Genomic DNA, 23,100 nt, shown 5'->3' with positions numbered 1-23,100 from the left:
GCGGCGGCCCTGGATGTGGGTACAGAAAATAAATGTTTTTGGCATTGAAAATTTTAAGGACATGTATATTAGATATATAAGTACAAGTGAAGAATGGCAAGATATAACCAACGAATATAGAGTTGGTATGGTAACATTTGCAAGGGCAAATAAAAATATGTAGGTAACATAGTTATTAAGGATTACTAATATGCAAAAAATGAGGCTAAATGAATTTTATATATAGCTATATGAAATAAATGCAAGACAACCAAGCCGACCCAGTGGTAAAAAGGAAACTAAAAGAGCAAAATATAAAATCTACGGGAGTGAAAATAAGAAGTCTTATAAGCAGTGAACTATGGACTAATAATAACAAACCAAACAGGAAAATCAGAAGCAACAGATATGAACTATTGGGGAAAATTAAAAATCAAAAGTTAGGGAGGTGTAAATAGAAATTAACCGATTATACCAGAGACTAAAATTGTTTGTTAATTATTGTTTTATGCTATTAGAATTTGAAAATAAACCTATAGTTCCAAGTTGAATTTAAGTTTAAACAAAGCTTGCCTCCTTGATAAACTCATTTGAGGCTATCTTCACTGGAACCAAATGTGAAAAACGTCCTTTTTCCTTTATTGTTTTAAAATATTTTTCGTATATTTAAAGCATACATACCATTAGAACTATATAAACTATAATTATAAATATGAAAGACATTTTACAGTTTACGCATAAATAAATAATTATTGTAATATATATGAAAGATATGGAGCTTAAGAGCTTCCTTGTATGCACGAGTATAGACAATATCTTGTCGAATAAATGAATAAGAACAACTTCTAAAAATATGTAGGCTTATCGCCTTTACGTACTTTTAAATCGCAGCCCACAATTATTGTCGTTCATCAATTCGAAAAAATCCAACACAATTCACCAACGTCGAATTCCATCGTTAACTTTCACTGAAGACCGCTACACCATACCATACGTACTGCTAACACACGTCACCCGATATATCAAGGTATCAACGCCCTAAAGTGTTCGAAAGGAACAACACCTGATCATTAAAAAACAACACCTTTCGAATAATCTCCCCGGTGTCAGTATTTCCACTGTTTTACCAGAACACTGTCTGTGGAAATCGAAAAATATATTTAAAAGCCGAACCGAACGAATCTAGCGGATGAAGTAGGTAGGCACTCTGCTTCGCGGCCTGGACGTTTTATGAATGAACGTCTCTCTATTCAATGAATGAATCACCTTGAACAGTTCAACGTAGTATTTTACAACTGGAGGGGCAACGTTATCGCAGGAGAGAGAGGAGAGGGTGTTGAATTATATTAGTTCGTCGAAGTTGACTATTCCGGCCGTATTTTTGGAGTATAAAATTGTTTTTTAATAAAAAATTAATGTTTGTGGCACAACAAACAACCTGAGCCATCTTATAGATTAGTTGTTAATATTAGTGCTTCAGGGAGGCGACGATTTAAAATTTTTTCGTTCTTACAATATTATGAAACTCAAAATGAGGCCTATTTAAGTAATAGAAAACTAGGGAAAACTAGGAACAAAAAGATCCCTGTTAAAGGTATTATAAATGATAGATGTTAAAAGAAATTTTAACAAAAACTTAAAAGTATAACAATTCCCGATTAAAGATCAAAATATTGAGAATGTGTGATCAGAGTTTTCAGAACAAAATTTAAAACACTGCGTTTTATTCATTCGAGCACAATTTTCGTTCCTTAATATTTAGTGCTAATTTCATTCCCTCAAATTTTTTTAGATTTTTTAGGTTTGTCTCACCCTTACCGAATTTTCGTTTCATAAATGCTATTAGTTTCGAATTTTATTCAGACAATAAATAATTCTAGGGTGCTCGGTAAAAAGAGTATAAGTCAAAAATGGTCAAAATATTATTTTTGCCGAATAAGACTATAAAGGACTATATCTTTACCTTGGTAACAATAGAACAAGTCAATATGCAAATATAAATTAAATTAAATTATTTGGTCTTTTTAGTACAACTAGTTAAATGAACTTTTAATTTGGTAAAAACAGTTTATGTCAACTTATACTATTTTTATACTTCAAGTTTGTGGAACTATTCTTAGCTCTAATAGTATATGTCGACATGTAGATGATTATAGTGACAAGGATAAAAACTATATGCCGGATAGTAGTGACTCTAGCAATGCTGTTAAGGAAAAAATAAAATCTGTTCCAAATTCTAGGTCTGAAAATACAGAGAGGAGATCAAAATCAGGTAATGCCAGTATTGGTTTTAACATTGAAGGAGTTTATTCACGAAAAAAAAAGAACAAAACGTAAAAGAAATCGAAACTTGAGAAAAGCTTATGTAACAGCAAAAAATAAGGTAAAACTTCACGCTGCATGAAAAAACTTGAAGCCTGTAGAAATAAATGCAATAACAAAATTTCAGAAGATATACAAAAAAAGCTATTCGATGAATATTGGTCTATGGGTGATCGCAACAAACGTGTTGCATATATTGTTGGCCTTATAGACTCTGAACTACCTAAAACCACACGAAAAAGGACTTAAGATCCGGATAAAGAAAAAGTTCGAAAAGTGACTCATGTTTTTCATTTAAAGGTGAATGGCGCAAGAATTCAAGTTTGTAAAAAATGTTTTATGAACACATTTGATGAGACAAATATGTTTATTACACTGGCTCTTACAAATAGGGATTCAAATACTTCAGGAAAAAACCAGCTAGGTCATGACCCTTCTGCTAACAAGCATAATGAAGAAACTATTCTAATCTTCAGAAAATGTACAAATTATACTGTGAAGAAAATTAATCACCTGTCTTAGACCTATCTATAAAAGAGAGGTCCATAAAATAAACATTTCATTTAAAAAACCTAAAGTAGATACGTGCCATAAATGAAATGTGCTGAAGCTGAGTAATAAACTCAAAGTTACTGAAAGTGAAGTTGATAAAACTAAAATAAAAGACGAGATAAGTATTCATCACATTGCTGCAGACAATGCATATGTTATGAAGAGCAAGGACACAAAAAAAGCAAAATGTGATAGTACTTTTAGATGCCTCACTTTTTACTTGCAGCATTGTCTCCCAACTCCATACATAAATTCTTCTGTTACCTTCTACTAAAGACAGTTATGGACATAACCTAACTATTCATGAGAATGGAGAAGGAAGAGTAGCATGTTACATGTGGCACAAAGGCGAAGGGGGAAGGGGAGGTAACAATAACAGCTACATGTATTTATAAAGAATTATTATCACTACCACCACATGTTTCCAAAGTAGTCTTATACTTGGATACATGCGGTGGTAAGAACAAAAATTCACATGCTGCTATGATGTTTTTATTAGCAATGCAAAATAACATTAATTTAGAAGTTATTGATCATAAATTCATGGTGAGTAGATACAGTCATATGGAGTGCGATATTGTTGATGGATTGATCAAAAAGAAAAAAAAGGGTTAAGTGTTCCAATTAGCCATCCGCACGACTGGTATCAGCTTGAGAGAAGTACAGGAAAAGAGAAGAAATTCAATGTTGTAAAACTTTACCATGGTGATTTCTTAAATTTTTCAGATCTTTTGAAAAGTAGCTGTTTAATTCATAAAAAAGATACAAGAGGAAATCCTTTCAATTGGTTTGATGTGAACTGGTTTCGTTATACAAGAAAAAAGGGAATGATTCTTTATAAAACATCCCATGATGAAAAAGAGGCATTTCTGACGCTAAGTGTAATACGTAGAGGATAAACTAATGCTAGGTTGGTACCCAGCAATTTGTATAAAAGCGCTCTTGCTATATCAACGCACAATAAAGAGGATATTTTGGATCTTCTTCCTCTATTAAGTCCAGTATTTCACGAATTTTATAAAAATTTAAAGACAACTGATGCTGCTGATGGGATTCCAGATGATGAAGATTCATCTGACGCAGAGTAATACTTTTCTTTATTAAGGGACGTAGCCGTTGGTCTGCCGAAACCGTATTAACATTATTCCTATGTTTCTATATGTTTTTTTTTAATAAATATTGCATAAATATGTTTCATTTATTTATTTTTTAATAAACAACAGCTTTTTCGGGTTAAACAAAATAGTATAAGTCATCTGGTACGTGTGGTCCAAATAATATAAGTCACATTTTTTTTGTAATTTCCATTTATTTAAAAAAATATATATCTACTTTGTTCAAGATTAGTATTTACAAAGTAAAATAGGTAAATATAACAATTCTGTGTACTACGATTTAGGAGATATGACAATTAATTAGCTTCAGAACAAAATTATTTATCGTTTTTTGCTTCTCCTGAAAAGTTGACTAAATTGACTTATACTTCTTTTACCGAGCACCCTAGAATTGTGGTACCACCGCAAAATTAGCGGGAAAGCCGGGCAATATTTTTTTGCATTCATAATTAAAATTGAAGTTTAATTTTATTATTTTTTTAAAAGAAATAAAAAAGTTTTGTTAAAGAAGTATTCGTCGTGGAATTAATTATTTGTTCTTATTTTTACGTTACATAAATTTTGTTAAGTAGGTATCTACTAATCAAACAAAATAAAATGCCGCATTGAAATTGCACGGTCAACTTTTAACACATTCGCTGTCACCTGGCATATATAAAATTAAAGTAAAGGTATATTGACAGGCATCTTGCGTGCGTGAATCAGGTGCCACTGTCGCCAAAAGGTGTTTTGTCTTACTTCAGTGAGCTGCCACTGTCGCCTTCTGGCGTTCACAAATTGTGGAAATAAATAGGTTCTTTTGCCAGTCAGCTCTACGCACAATTACTTCTTGTTTTTCAGGCACCTAGGTAAAGGTTCAATTCATACATTTTTGACTCTGGTTTTTGATCTTAAGCCCTTCATTTCCTATTTCAATATTTTTCATTAAAATACACTCAGGCTGAACGTAACAATGTTTTATTATGTTAAATATTACGAATTCATAGTTTTTTAGTTTATTGCTAATTAGACAGTATTGATATGTATTTCCCCTACTAACAAATTCTGAATGGGGAGATAACCCAACAACTATCTGGCTACCCAACGACTGTTACTGACTAATTTTTACAAAAAGTTTAAAATCAATCAAAAGAATATGCAATATATATCTTTTTGCGGAAGGAATGGCAACAGGAATCTAGAATTGCATTTATTACAGGAAAAACTAAATGTTGGACATGCTGTTTACATGGGAATTTCTACAATTCTTTCGAATTGGCCAAGAATCTTCTGGATGATAAGACCCATTGTACTGGCAGACAATGGGCCTAAGACTTAATACACTCGCGATCATAAAATCCGGGTCACCTTGAAAATTTCAAGTTTCTTGAATATTTTTGCATCTGGTGCAGTAATAACCTTTTTTTTTAAGCTAATGTATTTTTTATTTGTCATCAATGTTTGTTTTGAAAGAAAAAAAAACGGTTTTTTTATTGTTTTTATTGAAAAAGCAGAAAACAAACCAAATTGTTGAAACAGACATACGAAAGAAAAAATGAAAAATACAGAACGTATTTTTACGGAACGTATACAAAAAAAGATATATATGCAATATATATCTTTTTGCGGAAGGAATGGCAACAGGAATCTAGAATTGCATTTTTATTACAGGAAAAACTAAATAAATTTATTAAAAAAATTTATTAAAAATCCTTTGTAAAAGGTATATATTTTTAAAAACCCAAATGGGCTGTTATAGACAAAACGTTTTCGGAATCCATTATTCCATCATCAGTGTCTAGGTGCACATGAATGTAGCCACTAAATACATGGGTAAAAACCCGTTAACAAAAATTTAGTTACATTTGTTTTACATTATATTATATAAATTGCTAGGATGCTAAAGTTACCGTTGGATTAGGTAACATGGCGACATATGACTCCACGTTGAAGTTGCAAGTCCTGAGACGGTGTGTCTACGAGGACTTAATGGAAGCAACGGAAGCAATGGAAGTCCTCGTAGACACACCGTCTCAGGACTTGCAACTTCAACGTGGAGTCATATGTCGCCATGTTACCTAATCCAACGGTAACTTTAGCATCCTAGCAATTTATATAATATAATGTAAAACAAATGTAACTAAATTTTTGTTAACGGGTTTTTACCCATGTATTTAGTGGCTACATTCATGTGCACCTAGACACTGATGATGGAATAATGGATTCCGAAAACGTTTTGTCTATAACAGCCCATTTGGGTTTTTAAAAATATATACCTTTTACAAAGGATTTTTAATAAATTTTTTTAATATATGGTATACATCGTGGTAAATGGTATGGAACGTGGTAAAACATCAGTGGAATTTCAATGACTAATATCGTGTATTGTCTCCCCTTGCTCTAATAACCTCTTGCAGACGACGGGGCACATTCTCAATTTTTCTCCGGATTACATGTTGAGGTATGTTATTCCACTCTCTCACTAACAGATCCTTAAGCTCCTGTGCGTTGTTAGGAGGAGGTGTATGGGTTTGAATACATTTTTTCAAATCGTCCCAGAGATGTTTGATGGGATTCAGGTCCGGAGACCTAGCTGGCCAGGGTAACCTCGTAATTCTAACCTCGTCCAAGTATTGCTTACTGATCCTGGCAACGTGCGGTCGCGCGTTGTCCTGCATAAAACGGCGTCTTCTCCAAACCCTGCCATGGTGGGCATAACATGTTCTTCCAGAAAGTCCGTAATGTTCCTTCGGGCAGTTAAGGACCCATTTTCGATGAAGGGTAATTCTGTGCAGAAATCGGAAGATACACCTCCGCAAACCATGACCGAGCGCAAACCAAATGGCATTCTTAAATGCCAAACTCTAAACGTCCATTGGATCCAGTTAGACAGAAACGGGATTCATCTGAGAATAACACTTTGCTTCAATCATTAATTCCCCAATGCGCATATTGTCGAGCAAAAGCTAGTCGTGCAACTCGATGCGCCCGGCCAAGTGGCGGTCCTGTAGCTATTACCCGAGAAGATAGTCCAGAAGAACGAAGTCTTCTCTTGACTGTTGCAAACGCTAACATTGCAATTTCGTACTTCCTGTAGGCAATTTCGATGCATAACCGCAGTTGAGGTCCGGTTTCGTAAAGCTTGAAACACAAAAAAACGGTCATCTCGGTCGTTCTTCTTCGTCCAGAGCCAGATCGTCTGGTTAGCAAACTCGTCTCCTGAAAGCGTTGAAGCACTCGTTGAACCGTAGAAAGGCTTACGCCAACAGTTCTTGCGACTTGCCGTTGAGTGTGACAGTCTTCCATAAGCGCAACAATGCGTGCCGTTTCAACAACAGTCAAGGCATTTTTGGCAAAAAATAAACAATAATAAACACTAATAATGGCAGTAATAAACACTAATGGCGGCAATAATAAACGTTTGTTTGTTGCGTATGAACAGAAAGTCGAAGCACAAATGAGACATTTAAAACAAGCGGCACATACAGGTACCGTTCATTTTGAGAAGTGTGCACTTTTCCGCGAAATCGGCACTATGGGAATTCTTTGTTACAAAGGAAACCGCTAAGCTGACAACAATTCTCAGAAACATGCATTAGTTTGTATTTGTGTTATTATTATTTAAGATAAAGCTCGTTAAAAAATTAAATAACGGCGATTTTCAAGGTGACCCGGATTTTATGATCGCGAGTGTAGAAAAAATAATCCAAAACATGTTACACACAAAAAATACTAGTCAAAGGCAAAGCCATTGCAAAATACAGAGGTGGTGTACTATAATTGGAAAGTGGAAGGATACAAGGGACGTCCTTTACATATCGACCGAAACTAGAAATAATATTAAAGAGGCAGTTTCTAAAAAAGAAATCCATAAAATGAAACTAGAGCCCATAGTCTAAATCTTGTACAAGCAATAATCCGGAAAACGAATCAGTTTATATGACTTTCGTATGTCAGTCATTATAAATATGGTGACTTCAGAACTAACTGTACAGCCGTCAATTGTAAAGCAACATATTGTGGCAAAACGTCAAAAAAGAGTGAAAAAGGAAGAATTATGCGAAAACGGCGTGCAAAATGTGCTGAGAAGCAATCACGTGTAGAAACAGTGTATGAATGTAAACTCTGTCCTAACATTTCCGGCTTTTGTTTGGACTGTTGCATAATAGCTCGTAAGTAAAAACTTAATTTATGTTGTATAAATAATTACAACTTAATTTTAAGTTTTTTACGTTTCTTTGTGAAGGTTATTGTAAATCATCAATTGTAAGTGATTACTTTTCTGTAATCGCAATATCAATATAACGCCCCGGATAAGAATGCTTCGATGTTATATTTTCACCACCCTTTTGCATAGGGTTGAGGCCTGGACACTGAAACAATCCAATATTAACAACCTGGAAGCATTCGAAATGTGGTGTTACCGGCGTATTCTGAAAATATCATGGATGGATCGCAAAACAAACGCACAAGTTCTCAAACAACTAGGAAAACAATGTGAAGTTTTAAATTCCAGAAAAATCGGGAAGTTGGAATACTTGGGACACGTCATGAGAGGCGAAAAATACGAACTATTAAGGAATATAATGAAGGCAAAATCAAAGGTAGAAGAATCGTAGAAGACGTAAAATCTTGTGGCTACGCAATCTCCGTAGATGGTTTGAATGCAGTTCAATTGAACTATTCAGGCACGTAACAAACAAAATTATAATTGCCTAAATGATTTCCAATCTCCGATAGGAGCCGAACTTGAAGAAGAAGGTATCCACGTAATAAATAATATAAATTAATAATAAAATTTACGTTAGAAACCCTAATATTAATATAATGCCTACAAAAAATTATCAAAATATTAAAATCGTAAAAGAAAAGAACAACGAAAAAAAGAGTCAAGAAAAGCAAAAAAATACTGCGTTCTTTAAATCAGAAGAAATGGAGACCCAGTTAATGAAAACAATTCTCAATTGAGTCTGGATTTCGGCGAGACTTCTGCAACTGGTTTCCAAGAAATACCGTCAACTTCAAATCTAAAGAATCAACAACCGAAAAAAAATCTGAAACTGACTACCTTCAGAAAAACAAAATTTTAACGAAAATTTTAAATATAATGATCTGGGTACTTGGCCTTCTTCTTTCTTCTTCTTCTTCAGCTTCTTCTTCTGCTTCTCTTTCCTAACCATGGCCTCCACTGTTGTATTTCGTGGTTCCATCTCTTATCCTTCAGTCGGGCATTGCGTCCTGCTAAGCTCCATTTTAATTTGGCAGCATGTTCTCCTGCGTCTTTTACTTTGGTTTTGCTTCTAATCCATTTGTTTGTTTTTTTGTCTATAAGTCTCACCCCGAGCATTGATCTTTCCATTGCTCTTTGTGCTTTTACTATTTTATCCATATTGGACTTGGTGAGTGTCCACGTCTGTGAACCATACGTGAGTATAGGAAGGATATACTGATCGTAAATTCTGGTTTTTAAATACTGTTCTATTTTAGTGCTTTTCAAGATCCAACTCAGTTTTCCAAATCCTGCCACACTAACCTTATTCTTCTGGTAATTTCGGCAGTTTGATTTTATTTGTTAATTTTCATTATCTGTCCCAGGTAGATGTATTTGCTTACTGTTTCTAAATTTATGTCTTTCAATGTTATTTCTGGAATTTTCGGTGTATTTGTCATTATTTTTGTTTTTTCCAAGTTCATCTTAAGACCTACTTTTTCCGGAGCTTGAAATAGTTGCGTCATCATGGTCTGTAGTTCTTCGAAACTTGTAGCGAATATTACAATGTCATCAGCGTATCTTAAATGACTCAGTTTTCTTCCATTAACATTTACTCCCTTATCTGCCCAGTTAATGTCTTTGAACACGTCTTCAAGTCCAAGTGTGAATAGCTTTGGTGAGATAACATCTCCCTGGCGAAGTCCTCTGGGTACTTGGCCACTTAAACTAAATTCATAGATCAAAGATCATATCTTTCATTTAATTTGTCGATAACAAAAGAAATTGATTATAATTTCATGTATCCACGAGATTCGGATAATCGTAATTTTAATAAAACAATGTATTATAGGATGACTTCAAATGGAGATCATTTTCTAGGTTCATGGTTATCTTATTTAAGAATTGAAAATAAGGTATTTGTATTTGTTGTAAATTATTTTAAACAAATAAAGTCAAGTTGTCCTGAGCAACAACAGGTTGCTGGTTCCTGAGCAACCGGAAACATTTAAGTTAGTATTTAGAATAGCGTGAAAATTCTACTGAACATTTCAATAATTTTATTAAATGTCTGAGGAACAGAAAAGATAGTAAGAAACAAAGAACTTGTGCAGTAATTGACAAAAAAAATTTCATTCTGCTATTGTTAAAGAACGGAAACAATGTACTAGAAAGACTAATGAATATTGTGTTATATATATTAAAACACAATTTGGCGTTTCGTGGTTCATCCGATCAATTTTTCACTAAAAACCATGGAAATTTCTTCTGGTTGGTTAAATCTGTTAGTAAATATGACGGTACTTTACATGAGCATGTTTATCGAATAGTATGAAATAAAACATCAATTACTTATTAAAGTTACATATTATATCAAAACAAAGCAAAATGAGAAGTTAATTTCCCAAAAAAACTTTGGGTGTCAATTTCGAGCCTTTGATATCTGATACCTGATACGAGTTGTATTTTGTTGTACCCATGGCTTTGTTATGTAGAATTCTGGCCGCAGGCCGGTTGGCCGGCGGGCCAGTCCGGCCGTGTACTACATCATAAACAAATATTTTCAAAACTAAAACTGACACAAACTATTTTAAATGTACCGTCCCACACATTCAATATATGGCATCTGAATCTCAATAAACACGAATATGGTATCGGAACGACATTTTGGTGTGAGAATCACAAAGTGGGATGTCTTGAGTACGATATCCACGTGGATATCCCGGTGGAATATACCGGTACCTACGTTTCCAAATTCATTACTTTAGAAAATGGATTAAAAACCGATATTTTGAATCTCTATAACCTAAAAACAATTGATCAGCATCCGAAGCTACCTCTCTGCAAAGTTTCAGCCAATGTACTTTTACCTAAGTCAACCACCTTTACATAAGTAAATAAGAAATATGCCAAGAATATTTTCACGACTACGACAACCAACGAATGAGGCTAACAATTGCATCTTCGGAGGGTCATTTTGAACTTTTTGTAGTTTTTAACCTACTATTTATTAAATCTATTTAAAACCTATTTAAAATGTTATTAGTGGTACTTTTTGTTATTGTTTTGGTTTAATGTTATTGTATTAGATTCTTGAGAATGTAATAAAGAAATGTTAAGATGTTTTCTTGTTTTTTGTATAGAAACGGAGGCTCATATAAAAAAAGAAAAAAGATTTTTTTTGACACAAATTAAACGAAGAATTAAAAATGATTTTTAACTTCAAAAATCTCAGTGGCCTACCATTTTTTTCTTTAAAGAAATTGAGACCATTACTCGTATGCACGCCAATGATGAATATAAAATTCCAAATTGTATGCAAAAAATCTAAGATTTTGAATTGTAAAGAAATTCTTAGAAAATGATCTGGATGAGTAGTCCAGTCGTCAGAAATTTGACCTCTAAAAATCATACGAACAAGCTGAATTTTTCTCAGAATCTCAATTTTGGGACCCAAAAAAATATGCAATAAAGTTTACCACTTTTACCGCCTGGTTTCCCCCTATAACGCCCGGTCGTAGCCAACCTTTTCATGGAGTATCTAGAGAAGAGGGTAATGGACTCAGCATACAAGCCAAGGGGATGGTTTAGATACGTCGATGACACTTTTGTGATTTGGGGTCACGGAGTAGAAAAACTTAACGATTTCCTGTCTTATATAAACACACTACATCCAAATATTCAATTTACGATGGAAACAGAGAAAGATCAACAACTGGCGTTCCTTGATTATTAGTAAATCGAAAGGAAGGTTGCTTAGGACATAAAGTGTATCGAAAACCTACACACACGGACAGATAACTAAACAGGAACTCAAATCATGATCCAGGCCAAAAACAAAGTATCATCAAAACTTTGGCGGAGAGGGCGAAGAGAATTTGTGAACCACAGCATCTACAAAGTGAACTTCTTCATACTGAAAAAGCGCTCACCTCTAATGGTTATACCAGATGAGAAATACATAAAACGATGACCAATGTCTCTAGAAGAAAGGACGAAGAAACATAATGTATAGGGGAAGTGTTCTTGCCCTATATATCGGGGGTAACGGACAGAATTGGGCGAATACTTAAAAAAGCCAATGTAAAGACCATTTTCAAGCCTACAAAGAAAATCAAGGACTGTTTAAGATCGGTGAAGGACAAACGCGACCCATTAGCAACGGCCGGAGTATACCGAATACCATGCACATGTGGAATGGTATATGTGGGAACCACGAAAAGACACACAAATACAAGGATAAACGAACATAAAAGACATATTGACAAATCTGCCGTTGCCGAACACGCTTTGGGAAGCGGAGAACATCGGATACTGTTTGAAGAAACGCAGATGCTGGATAAAACATCACAGTACTACCCACGTTGGTTGTATCGGGAAGCGGTGGAGATATATAAGCACCCAAATAATTTTAATCGGATAGAAGGAGGACTAAAAATCAACAAAACATTGATACCAATATTAAAATCCACAAAAACCCTTCCCGCAAAACACGAAGAAAGAAAAGCTACTACAAACGACGACACGTCCCCTCACGCCGAAACCAGTGAAGGGGAGGCGAGTAGAAACGCGGTAGACAGAACAACGCGGCGTCAGTTTAAACTTACAAGCGAAGCAGTAACATATCCAGAAGATGCCAACCCCTAGTGTTGGCGAAACGTCGAGAACTAATCTCAGAAGACAACGGCCTAACAGCCCGAACAAACAGTTTAACAAAATAATCTTTGTTGTTTTCTGTTTCTCTAGCTTGATTTTTTAGGGGCAAACGTTGGATTTGTCATGGATTGTTTGGTTCATGGTGAGATTGTAAATCCTTTCTACTTTCTACTTATTTTTTTCTTTACGTCTCAGTAATCTTGTATTTTGTGTTCTTGTTTGAACATTTTTCTTCTCTTTTCTATTCATTGTTTTGTATTTCTGGTGAGATTGGGTTTTGGCTTTTATTGGATGGTGTTATTTTCTTTGATGTTTCTACCATCACTTGTCTAGCTTTGACATGTTATTTGCTTGACATTTAATACTTCCAATCAAAAAGAACTTAAAGAAGCGATTAGAATTAGTTACACTAGCGACCAACAAGTTTTGTATAGCCACGATAGTTTAAAGAAAGACGGGGTTTTTAAAATTCTAATATTAAATTAAGTGAATTATTAAAAGTGGGTATAAAAATTCATTGCTTGTAAGATGTTTTCGTCTATAAAATGTATGAGAAATTAATAAAACAATTTTTAACTAAGACATTCATGACAAATTTTAAAAAAATGGAATATTTAAATATATTATTTATTATCCAATTAAAAAAATAGGTTTCAAATTTATGATTGTGCCACCCTGTAATGGAAATAATACAGAAGTTGACATTTAAAATTTTAAACGACCCCATACTGACCTAATAATTATTTACCGTCATTTTACACCTACAATCAACACAAAAAGAAATACCACAAAACACACAAACTATCTGCTTTCGGAAATCGATATACGAAATTTGTTAACGAATTTTTGTCAACACACAATAAAGTCATAAATAGTTCAGACTCCAAATAGTCAACGGTATTTTTCACAAAATGGTGAAGGCATTTACGTTTAAACCATTCTGCCCATTTCAAATTACATTGTTTTCATCTTCACTTCGGTTAGAATGTGACTGTGCACAAAACTCAGATAAATCTTAAACTCATCCCCGTCTGACAATTGCTGTATTTACCTATCTTACCTTTAAAAAAGGCAGACCCCTTTTCGACGAAAGCCAGATGGTTTCCTACCTTTTCCTTTCCTTTGCGTTCTGTATAATAATATGGACAGGAAAACGGAACTGGTATTGTAAAATTGTATTAGCCAAATCGGATGTCCTATTTCCGGTTGGTGTGGCATTAAGGGAGAGCCGATTTGAGGGTTGTTATTTTCGGATGCGAGGGTGAAAGAGTATTTTTGTACTTTTTTATAGAACGGCGATAAGGGACATATTATGTAATGAATAATTGACGGCAGACTCTAGAAGAAATGTTTAATGTCAGATTCAAAAAAATAGTCAATCTTCTTAACTACCTATACGTTTGAAATAATAATTTAAAAATTTTAAAATCTTGAAAAGTAACATGGTACTTGAAAAGTAACAGGTAATTCAAGAATAAAATAGACGATTTGATTTCGTTACAGCGTATTACCACCATTCGCTGATATGCATATTTCTGCCTCGTGTGTTCTTCGGAGCGAACTGATTCCGATTTATATTCTCGTAATTCAAGAAATTTAAAGATTTAAAGGATAATATTTAAATATTTATTTAGTATTTATTGAACAATTCTTCTATAATAGCATAAAAATGTAGTATCTGTATATTTTTCCCTTATCGACTTAAGAATTCGAATTATTCATGGTGTCCAAAGGCATTTTTCACTTTTATATTGTAGCGTGTTTTAAATAAAACGATCGGTTCTAATTTATTTAAGAGTTTATTTATTTATTTTAAAGCTTACAGCATGATAATATATTATCAACTATTTAACTGCTAATAACAGCGCTCCCATATATATAGTGAATACATTACTTCTAGAACTATCTGGAGTAGACGCTATTTCGTTGCAGTATTATGTATTCACTTACATTTAATGTATTAGGAATAACAACATTTTGTTTTTGTATGTATTTGAAACATACTAAGACCCTGTACACATGAGGGCGTTTATTGCGCGTTAGCTAAATGTGTTATTGTACACATTACAGCGATTGACACTGCGCTTTAGAATTATTAAAAAAGTTGAACCAATCTAGTATAGCCAGTGCAAGTATGGAGTTAAAAGAGTAAACTTCGCGTTGGTTGTTATACCGTAGATATAAAGCAAGAGAAAGAAGACAAAGAAGATGATGGGTGCATCCTGTAATAGATGACAGATTAACCATGGGCTCATTTGTGACGCTGTACCCAAACTTGAGGGAATAACCTCCAAAGTTTTTTAACTACTTTCGTATGAGTATACCCTCTTTTGATGAACTGTTACCTTTAGTCAAAGATGACTTATTTCCTTGTGAATATATAGTGAGGGATGCGATTTCACCAGAAGAAAAACTGGTTGTAGCATGAAGGTATTTATTAATTTTAATTATTTTAATTTATTCATTTGAGAAACACTGGTATCCGAGAGGGCTGCTCCTACTAACACAAATTGGGAATGGGGTGTATTCACTGCCGCTGTAATTGGCTGCTGTAACCGATGTGCCCGGAGAAGCTTTCTTTTATTTGAGGACTTCAGTTTCTTTGCTGATTGGACCCGTAATTAAATTGATTGTAGGTCTGTGGTGGTAGGTACGAGTGATAACTCTGTTGTGCTGGATGAATGTGTGAAGGATTGTAGAATTCTTGAGGCCCCTGAATGACTTTTTGTACTGATTTGTCCATCTTCAGGTACTTTTTGTAGCTCCGTATACAAAGACGAACAAAATAGTTTATCATCTTCTTTTGGAATTTCTGTTGATCTTTGTTCTCTAAGAGCAGAATTTTTATTTAAAGTGTATATAAATTACTTGTCAACAGGGTTCATCTTAAACTTTTTGTTGTTAAGCCCGCCACTCACGGTCCAAAGACGCAGTACGATTTTGTCGAATGCAATTGCAGTACAATAATGTTAAAAATCGGATGGGAACACACACGTACCGATTTTGCAGTTTGAGTTTTACTTTCAAATCAGAAACATGAAAATTGAGAAATATAAATAATTTAAAACATGATAATTGAAAAAAAAAATACAAGAAACGTAGGTGGTGGTGCAAAGATTGGTTGGTGGTCACGTACATTGATTAGAAGAATGGCGATTATATCCAAAATTTTAATTCCCTTTTGACACATGTTCTTTCACTTCTTAAAATTTAACAACCAAAATATTCACAGCTTTGTTTATAGCAGTTTTATCATGATATGATGTCGATTTTATTTTCCAAATACACTTTATTCTTTATAAATGTCAAAGAAATCTCTTAAAAACTTAAAAACTAAAAGCCGTTTTCAAAATTTAACAGCAAATGATTTTTTCGAAGTCGTACGATTTTGTCGTTGTCACAATATTACGATCCAACCAACTCTGTCGTACTGCTGCAGACTGACTTGTTTGTCTGCCGTCAAATCGCGCCGATTTGGTCGAACGGTGCAAATACACGATCAAATTACATTCAATTTTGAAGCATTCGACAAAATCGTACTGCAGCGTTGGAACGTGAGTGGCGGGCTTTACAACAGCACTCGTATTGGGTTCATCAGAAAGTAAATCCTGGAGTTCCGTTTCTTCCTCTCATTGTCTGTTATTTTCCAGGTTGTTACTAGTAATTTTGTTTGTAACAGTAGGTTGCAGGAACTTAAGACGTTGAAAGAAGATATGTGAGTTTGACTTACTTTTCTCGGAACGAGATTTTAAAGTTTTTTGTTTCTTTAGTGTCCTTGCAAATTTGTCGCGAATATTTTTCCATTTTTTCTGCAACATAGTTCCTAAAACAAAAAAGGGTTAACGCACAAATTAGCGGTTGTTTTTATTATTCAGATGTGTGACATATGTACTTCGCATACCACAAAATATAAAAATACAGATCGTTTGTACTTTTCCCGGTATTTGGCAACAGAAAACTCCTTCGTTGACTGACCTCTATTAAACCTACAAGTTGGGAAAATCAACATCATATATACTGCGACAAGTATGCTCAGCTCTACGGAGAGTTCTCAATCCTGTATGTACGCCTCTTATCTCAGATGAAAGATGGAAAGAAATCAGCAATGAATTCCTTAAATATACAAATTTTCCTAACTGCTTAGGAGCAGTGGACGGAAAGCATATCAGAATTGTGCAATCTTCTCGTACCGGATCTACCATAACTACAAACTTTTTTTACAACTATCTGCTGAATTATTGCTTTCTATATGTAAACGTAGGGTCTTATGGCAAAAATAATGACTCTACAATTTTCAAAGAATCGTTGTGTTACAAACATTTATCTGAAGAAACGTTAAACATCCAACAACTAGTTTATCCTACGTTTTTGTTGGTGAAGATGCTTTTGGCCAGGCCATTTGGCCCTTATATAATTTGACAGTCAGTCTTGTATTTTGTTGAGAATTTGTAATTACGGTTATGTTATCTATGCCATTCGCAAAAGATAGAAGAAAGATTACTTAGGTACTATAGATACAGAATCCGTTCAATAGGGCTATCTTGAGCTACTTCTGATGTAATTAGTGTTGAGGAGCGAGTATTCATTGTTTTCTCAATAATACAAAAACAAAAATGTATTCGATCAAGATAAGAAGGAATTATTTATTAGGTAAGATTTCAAATCTCAGAAGTGATGAAGAAGTGTATCATATCTATAAAGACTGCAGAATAGTAATGTTTGTTATTGATCTCATCATAAATCTTGTTAGCTATTCATTGAACTTGATCTTTCGCCATGTTATAAGTGAAACCAAAATTAAATTAGTTGTGCGATCTGTGCTATGAGTTTTAGCTTTTTGGTGTACCTACTCATAAATTGTAATATTTTAAAAATGTTAGTAGACAAATACTACACAATTCCTATCCTCACCTCCAAGAAGTGTGATGATGGTCACACGGGAGAACACTGGTAGCCTGGTAGCTAGGGAGCTTACGGGAGCGAATGAGTTGTTAAGTGGAAGGGCACTCTTTTGTCCTGAGATCAACAAAGTGGTCTCATAGACGAATTAACCATTAATGGTCAACGACATAAGGATGCAAAAGGCAAGGAAAAACCACTGCTTTAGAGATTTCTAAGGATATCTCAAGAAAAATCACTAATGGAGAGCCAAAACAAAACGCCTGGCGTCTCTTAAAGGGGGTCAGGGGTGCGAAGAATCTTTGGGCGGAAAAACAAAATAAATATACTTAAATCGTATTACAACGTGGAATGTACGAACATTATATAAAACTGGACAACTCGCAACAGTATCACTAGAAATAGAGATAAGAATAACAGATAAGAGAAAAACATAAAAAAAATGAAGTCAACATAATAATGACTTTAATACCAAAGTCGGTAAAGAGAAAGTAGAAAATATTGTGGGCAATTATGTTCTAGGAATAAGAAATGAAAGAGGAGGCCGATTAGTACAATATTATCAAGAGAAAGAACAAGTCATCACAAACACCTTTTATAAATTAATCTACTTCTTACCAACGTTAACATTAAACTGAGAAAACAACATTAAAAAAGTAAAATTCAGAGCAATTCAAATTCATTATCAAAGTTTTGACTATGTTGCTTGTGTGAGTCCATTTCAAATAGGTAAAAGAAATAAGAATAAGACTTACTCACAATCTATTTAATCTACCCCCAATGACCGGTTTCGCATACTAGAATTTGCAATGCATTTTCAGGTCTTAAGATTAATGGTAAACTAAATGCTGAAATTACAAAAACCCGCATTAGGGTGCTGTCTAGTCAAAAAATACAGCAATTATGCCAATAATATATGCCTGTGATTATTAAATATGACTTGAATTGATTAAACCAGACAAAGTAAAATTAAATGAGACAAAATAATCTAGTAAATTTAAATTAAATTAGTAAATAACCAATAAATACTACTGACATATCGATACAAGAGTTATTATTTAGTGATTTAAATTACTAAATAATAATTCTTGTACCAACATGTAAGTAGTATTTATTGGTTATTTACTAATTGAACTTCAATACTCTCTTCTACACGTCATCGTGCAAGGAATAGTCGAGGGAAGAAAGACTTGGGAAGAAAGAAGAAATCTTGACTGAGGTATATCAGAGATTGGACTAACCTCAGTGTGTAACAAAAAGGTATGAATGGGGGTGTTGGACGCCAATGTAACAAAAATGTGTATGTGTAATGTAATAAAAGTATTTGGACTAATGTAACAAATTACAACAGAGCGTCAATGTAACAAAAAAACAAATAAATTACGGCAGGCTAGCAGAAGGAGCCGGAAAGTGACTACTTGACACTCAAAAGAGGATTCGACCAATTTGCATGCCCTACAGAGACCGTAAAATAAAAAAATGGATGACAAAGTAATAAAAAAAATATAGAAATAATGTAAATGAAAGTGATAAACTATGGAAATTGCTCTAAGATGTGATTGGGCGCCAGGAAAGTATTAACATATACTTTCCAAGGTATCTTGTAAAGCTGTTTGCTGAAATAAAAAGGGAAACAGGTATTAATTGAAATATTTAGTCTTCACCACAAATTTATTACCTAACCAAATATATTGTTACGATAACTATCCTGGCCTAAAAATAACTGTAAAATATATGATGACTAATGCTAATATGTTTTAGATTTTACGAGAGACTTCGATTTACCTGAATGACCTTCCGGAATAAGGGCGAACCGATGCGAGGGAAATCCAGTTTGCCTTTACCGTTTCGCCATCGAAGGTTTTAGACTTTTCGAGATAACGGCACTGGTATATAATAACGGAACTCTAATTGAAGGGACAGTTAATAAAGAAGATTCGCGCTCGCGATATTGTTGTTACGCTCGCCTACTAATAAATTATTGTATATGTAGTGATAAATAAATAAATATCAGTTCTTGTGCTTTTTAATGAATTAAGATAAGAACAAGACATTATAAATTAAAGACTTAACAATTAATAAATTCACAACAAATGGTGTCAGAAGTGGGATCGAACATAAATTAGACTTATAATAATAATACAAGTGAATATTTATAAATTGTGAAAATGACGACGATTTATGAGCTGACAGTGACTAATTTAAGAAGACATCTCGAAGACAGAGAATTAGCTTCTACCGGAAAAAAGGCTGAGTTAGTCCAACGACTAAAGAACGCTTTGCTAGAAGAAGGACTAGATCCAGAGACTTATATATTTGAAGATGCTGTTATCTCGTCGATTTCGAAATTAGAGAACAAAGTTTCTGACGATATTTCGAAGGTATCTTCTGATGTAGCCAAAGTTTCTGGTGATGTAGCCAAAGTTTCCGGCGACATCGCATCATTGGAGAACAAAGTATCCGGCGACATCGCTTCTTTAGAAAGCAAAGTTTCTAACGAGATTTCTTCTCTGGAAAGAAAAGTTTCTGCTAACATCTCTAAAGTCACTTCAGAGATATCTGCTCTTGACGATAGAGTGTCTTCGTTAAAAAACCAAGTTGCTGCCGATATGTTGGCCTTCGAAGAAAAGATTAAAGAGATGGAAAGGAAGATGGAGGAAACAGGGACAGCAGAGAGAGGAAACAATCCAATTACAGTGGAGACAAAAGAAGAAGAGACGAAATGTAAGTTGGAAACACGGCCGAAATTTGAAGGAAGTGGAGGTTCTGTCCATGTGAAAGTCGCAACTTTCGACGGAAAATCATCATGGAACAACTACATGAAACAGTTCGAATCAGCCGCAAGAGCAAATGGATGGTCTGAAAAAGAAAAGGCGGTAAACCTGACTATCGCTCTTCGAGGAGATGCCTTAGATGTGCTTCAGACCATAGCCGTAGAGGAGACCGATGATTTCGAACAACTGAAGAAGAAGTTAAATATGCGATATGGCCACGAACATTTGGAGCATGTATATCAGTCGCAGCTTAAAAATCGTAGACAGAAGAAAGATGAGGCTCTTCAAGAATATGAGGTAGATATTGCCAGATTAGTACGATATGCTTATCCAACAGCTCCCGAAGACATGATGGAAAAATTGGCCGTTCAAACGTTTATTGATGGTCTTCGTGATCATGAAATGCAGAGAACACTACGATTAGCTCGTCACAAGACGCTGGTTGATGTCTTATCCGCCGCCCTCGAATACGAGTCAGCTACGCAGGCCTCTGGCGGGTACAGTAAAGTTAGGACTGTAAAAGAGGAAGGAGATGAAGATAAACTTGACCAGCTCGTTAATATGATGAAAAGCATGACATATAAGAAAACGAAGACCATAAAATCAAGAAACTCACCATCAGGAAAACCAGAACGAGTCGGCTTTAGGGGAGCAGCTTCGACCCGGAACTTTTCCAAAGACCCTCTTATACTAATAGCTTCTTTGAAATGTCGTGAAGATAGTGTATATGTAGATGGAGACATAAATGGTAAAAAGCATACGTTGTTTGTGGATACCGGAGCGACCAGAACCATTATACGCCCGACAGTTATAAACAGCCGAAAGAAACTGTTACCAACGAGGTTGCGACTTCGGACCGCTACAGGTGAAAATGCCAACATTCATGGAGAAATCCAGATACAATTGGGAATTGGAGCGGAAAAGTTTGTCCATACTGTTATAGTTGCTGACATCGAAGAGGATGTTATATTAGGAATGGACGTAATGAATATGCATGGATTCCAATTGGATTTTAAGAATAAGGTAATCAAAGTTGGCAACGAGGAAGTATTTCTCCATCCACATAATGACAACACTGTGCAAGCAGCCATTACAGAAGATACAGTCGTGCCTGCGAGAAGCGAAACGATCATAGTAGCGCGACTACAGGGAATTGTAGACGAAGGGAGACCTGTTATGATGGAGCCTTGGAACCACGACGATGAGGTTGGCCGTGGAATCATAATTGGAAAGGAATTGGTGACTTTGGCTAAGGAAATTCCTGTGAGGCTTATCAATGTCAATGACTACCCAGTGACAATCAAGAAAGAGACAAAAGTAGGAACTTGTGTACCTGTGACATCCATAATCCGTCAGGCGACAACATCTGATAATTCCAACGACAAATTCGACCAAATGGTTGCAGTTGCAGGACAGTCTCTAAACCAGATGGAGAAAAGGAAATTAAGGGAATTTCTTCGGCAGTATCGTGATATTTTCGTACCGAAAGGAGGAAAAACGGGAAGAACTACCGTTGTTAAGCATAAAATTGATACTGGTAATGCTAAGCCAATTCGTCAAACAGCTCGACGATTACCACAGGCAAAAAGAGAGGAAGCTGAAACGATTGTTCAGGAAATGAAGAAAGACGGGGTGATAGAACCTTCTACGAGCCCATGGGTCTCTCCGGTGGTCCTGGTTAAGAAGAAAGACGGAACGACGAGGTTCTGTGTGGATTACCGTTTGCTGAACAACGTTACCAAGAAGGATAGTTATCCTCTGCCTCGGATCGATGACACATTGGACACATTGGCTGGAAGTAAATTGTTTTTTACTTTGGATTTGAAGTCTGGATACTGGCAGGTAGAAATGGACCCAGTAGATAAAGAAAAGACAGCCTTCACCACAGGATCTGGATTGTGGCAATTCAACGTTATGCCATTTGGACTCTGTAATGCTCCTGCGACATTTGAGAGGCTTATGGAAAATGTGTTGAGAGGGTTATCTTGGAAAACATGCCTGGTTTATTTAGATGACATAATCGTCTTGGGGGAGACATTCGAAGATCATTTGAGGAATTTAGAAAACGTTTTTAATCGACTTAAAGCTGCCCAATTGATGCTAAACCCCAAGAAGTGCCAGCTATTTCAAGGTAAAGTCAATTATCTGGGTCATATAGTCAGTAAAGAAGGAGTGGCCGTGGATAAGGGAAAAATCGATTCTATTAAGGAATGGCCAAAACCAACTGACAAACATCAAGTGAGAAGTTTTCTTGGACTATGTACTTACTACCGGAGGTTTATTAAGAAGTTTGCAGATATCGCTAAGCCATTAACGCGACTTACAGAGGAAGCAAGAGAATACCGCTGGGATATAGACTGCCAAAATGCCTTTGAAACGTTGAAAAAGCATTTAATAACAGCACCAATTTTAGGGTATCCACTGCCAGAAGGAGAGTTCATCTTAGATACGGATGCAAGTAATGTGGGAATTGGAGGAGTGCTGTCTCAGATTCAAGCAGGACAGGAACGAGTCCTCGGATATTTTAGTAAAGTTCTTTCAAAACCTGAGCGGAATTATTGCGTCACGAGAAGAGAACTTCTGGCAGTAGTGAAATCAGTAGAGCACTTCTATC

At 35.0% G+C, this 23,100-nt stretch overlaps 1 protein-coding gene across 3 annotated transcripts in view; it reads right to left on the bottom strand.

Moving 5' to 3' along the window:
* The window catches only part of Hecw (Hecw ubiquitin protein ligase), a 469,561-nt gene that overhangs the window by 223,152 nt on the left and 223,309 nt on the right, over positions 1-23,100 (bottom strand). Inside the window, exon 1 of one of the 3 annotated variants that reach the window (XM_072536976.1) lies at positions 858-1,205. The exons of the other annotated variants lie outside the window; for them this stretch is intronic. Within the exon in view, the coding sequence (XP_072393077.1) occupies positions 858-891 (34 nt within the window). The 5' untranslated portion in view covers positions 892-1,205. Of the gene's footprint in view, positions 1-857; positions 1,206-23,100 lie in introns of those variants that run through there. 3 annotated transcript variants of the gene reach the window in all.

The sequence above is a fragment of the Diabrotica undecimpunctata genome, chromosome 7, assembly GCF_040954645.1.
Source record: "Diabrotica undecimpunctata isolate CICGRU chromosome 7, icDiaUnde3, whole genome shotgun sequence".
Taxonomy (NCBI): Eukaryota; Metazoa; Arthropoda; class Insecta; order Coleoptera; family Chrysomelidae; genus Diabrotica; species Diabrotica undecimpunctata.
The sequence above is the reverse complement of the archived record's forward strand: the minus strand, read 5'-3'. Positions and strand labels throughout refer to the sequence as shown.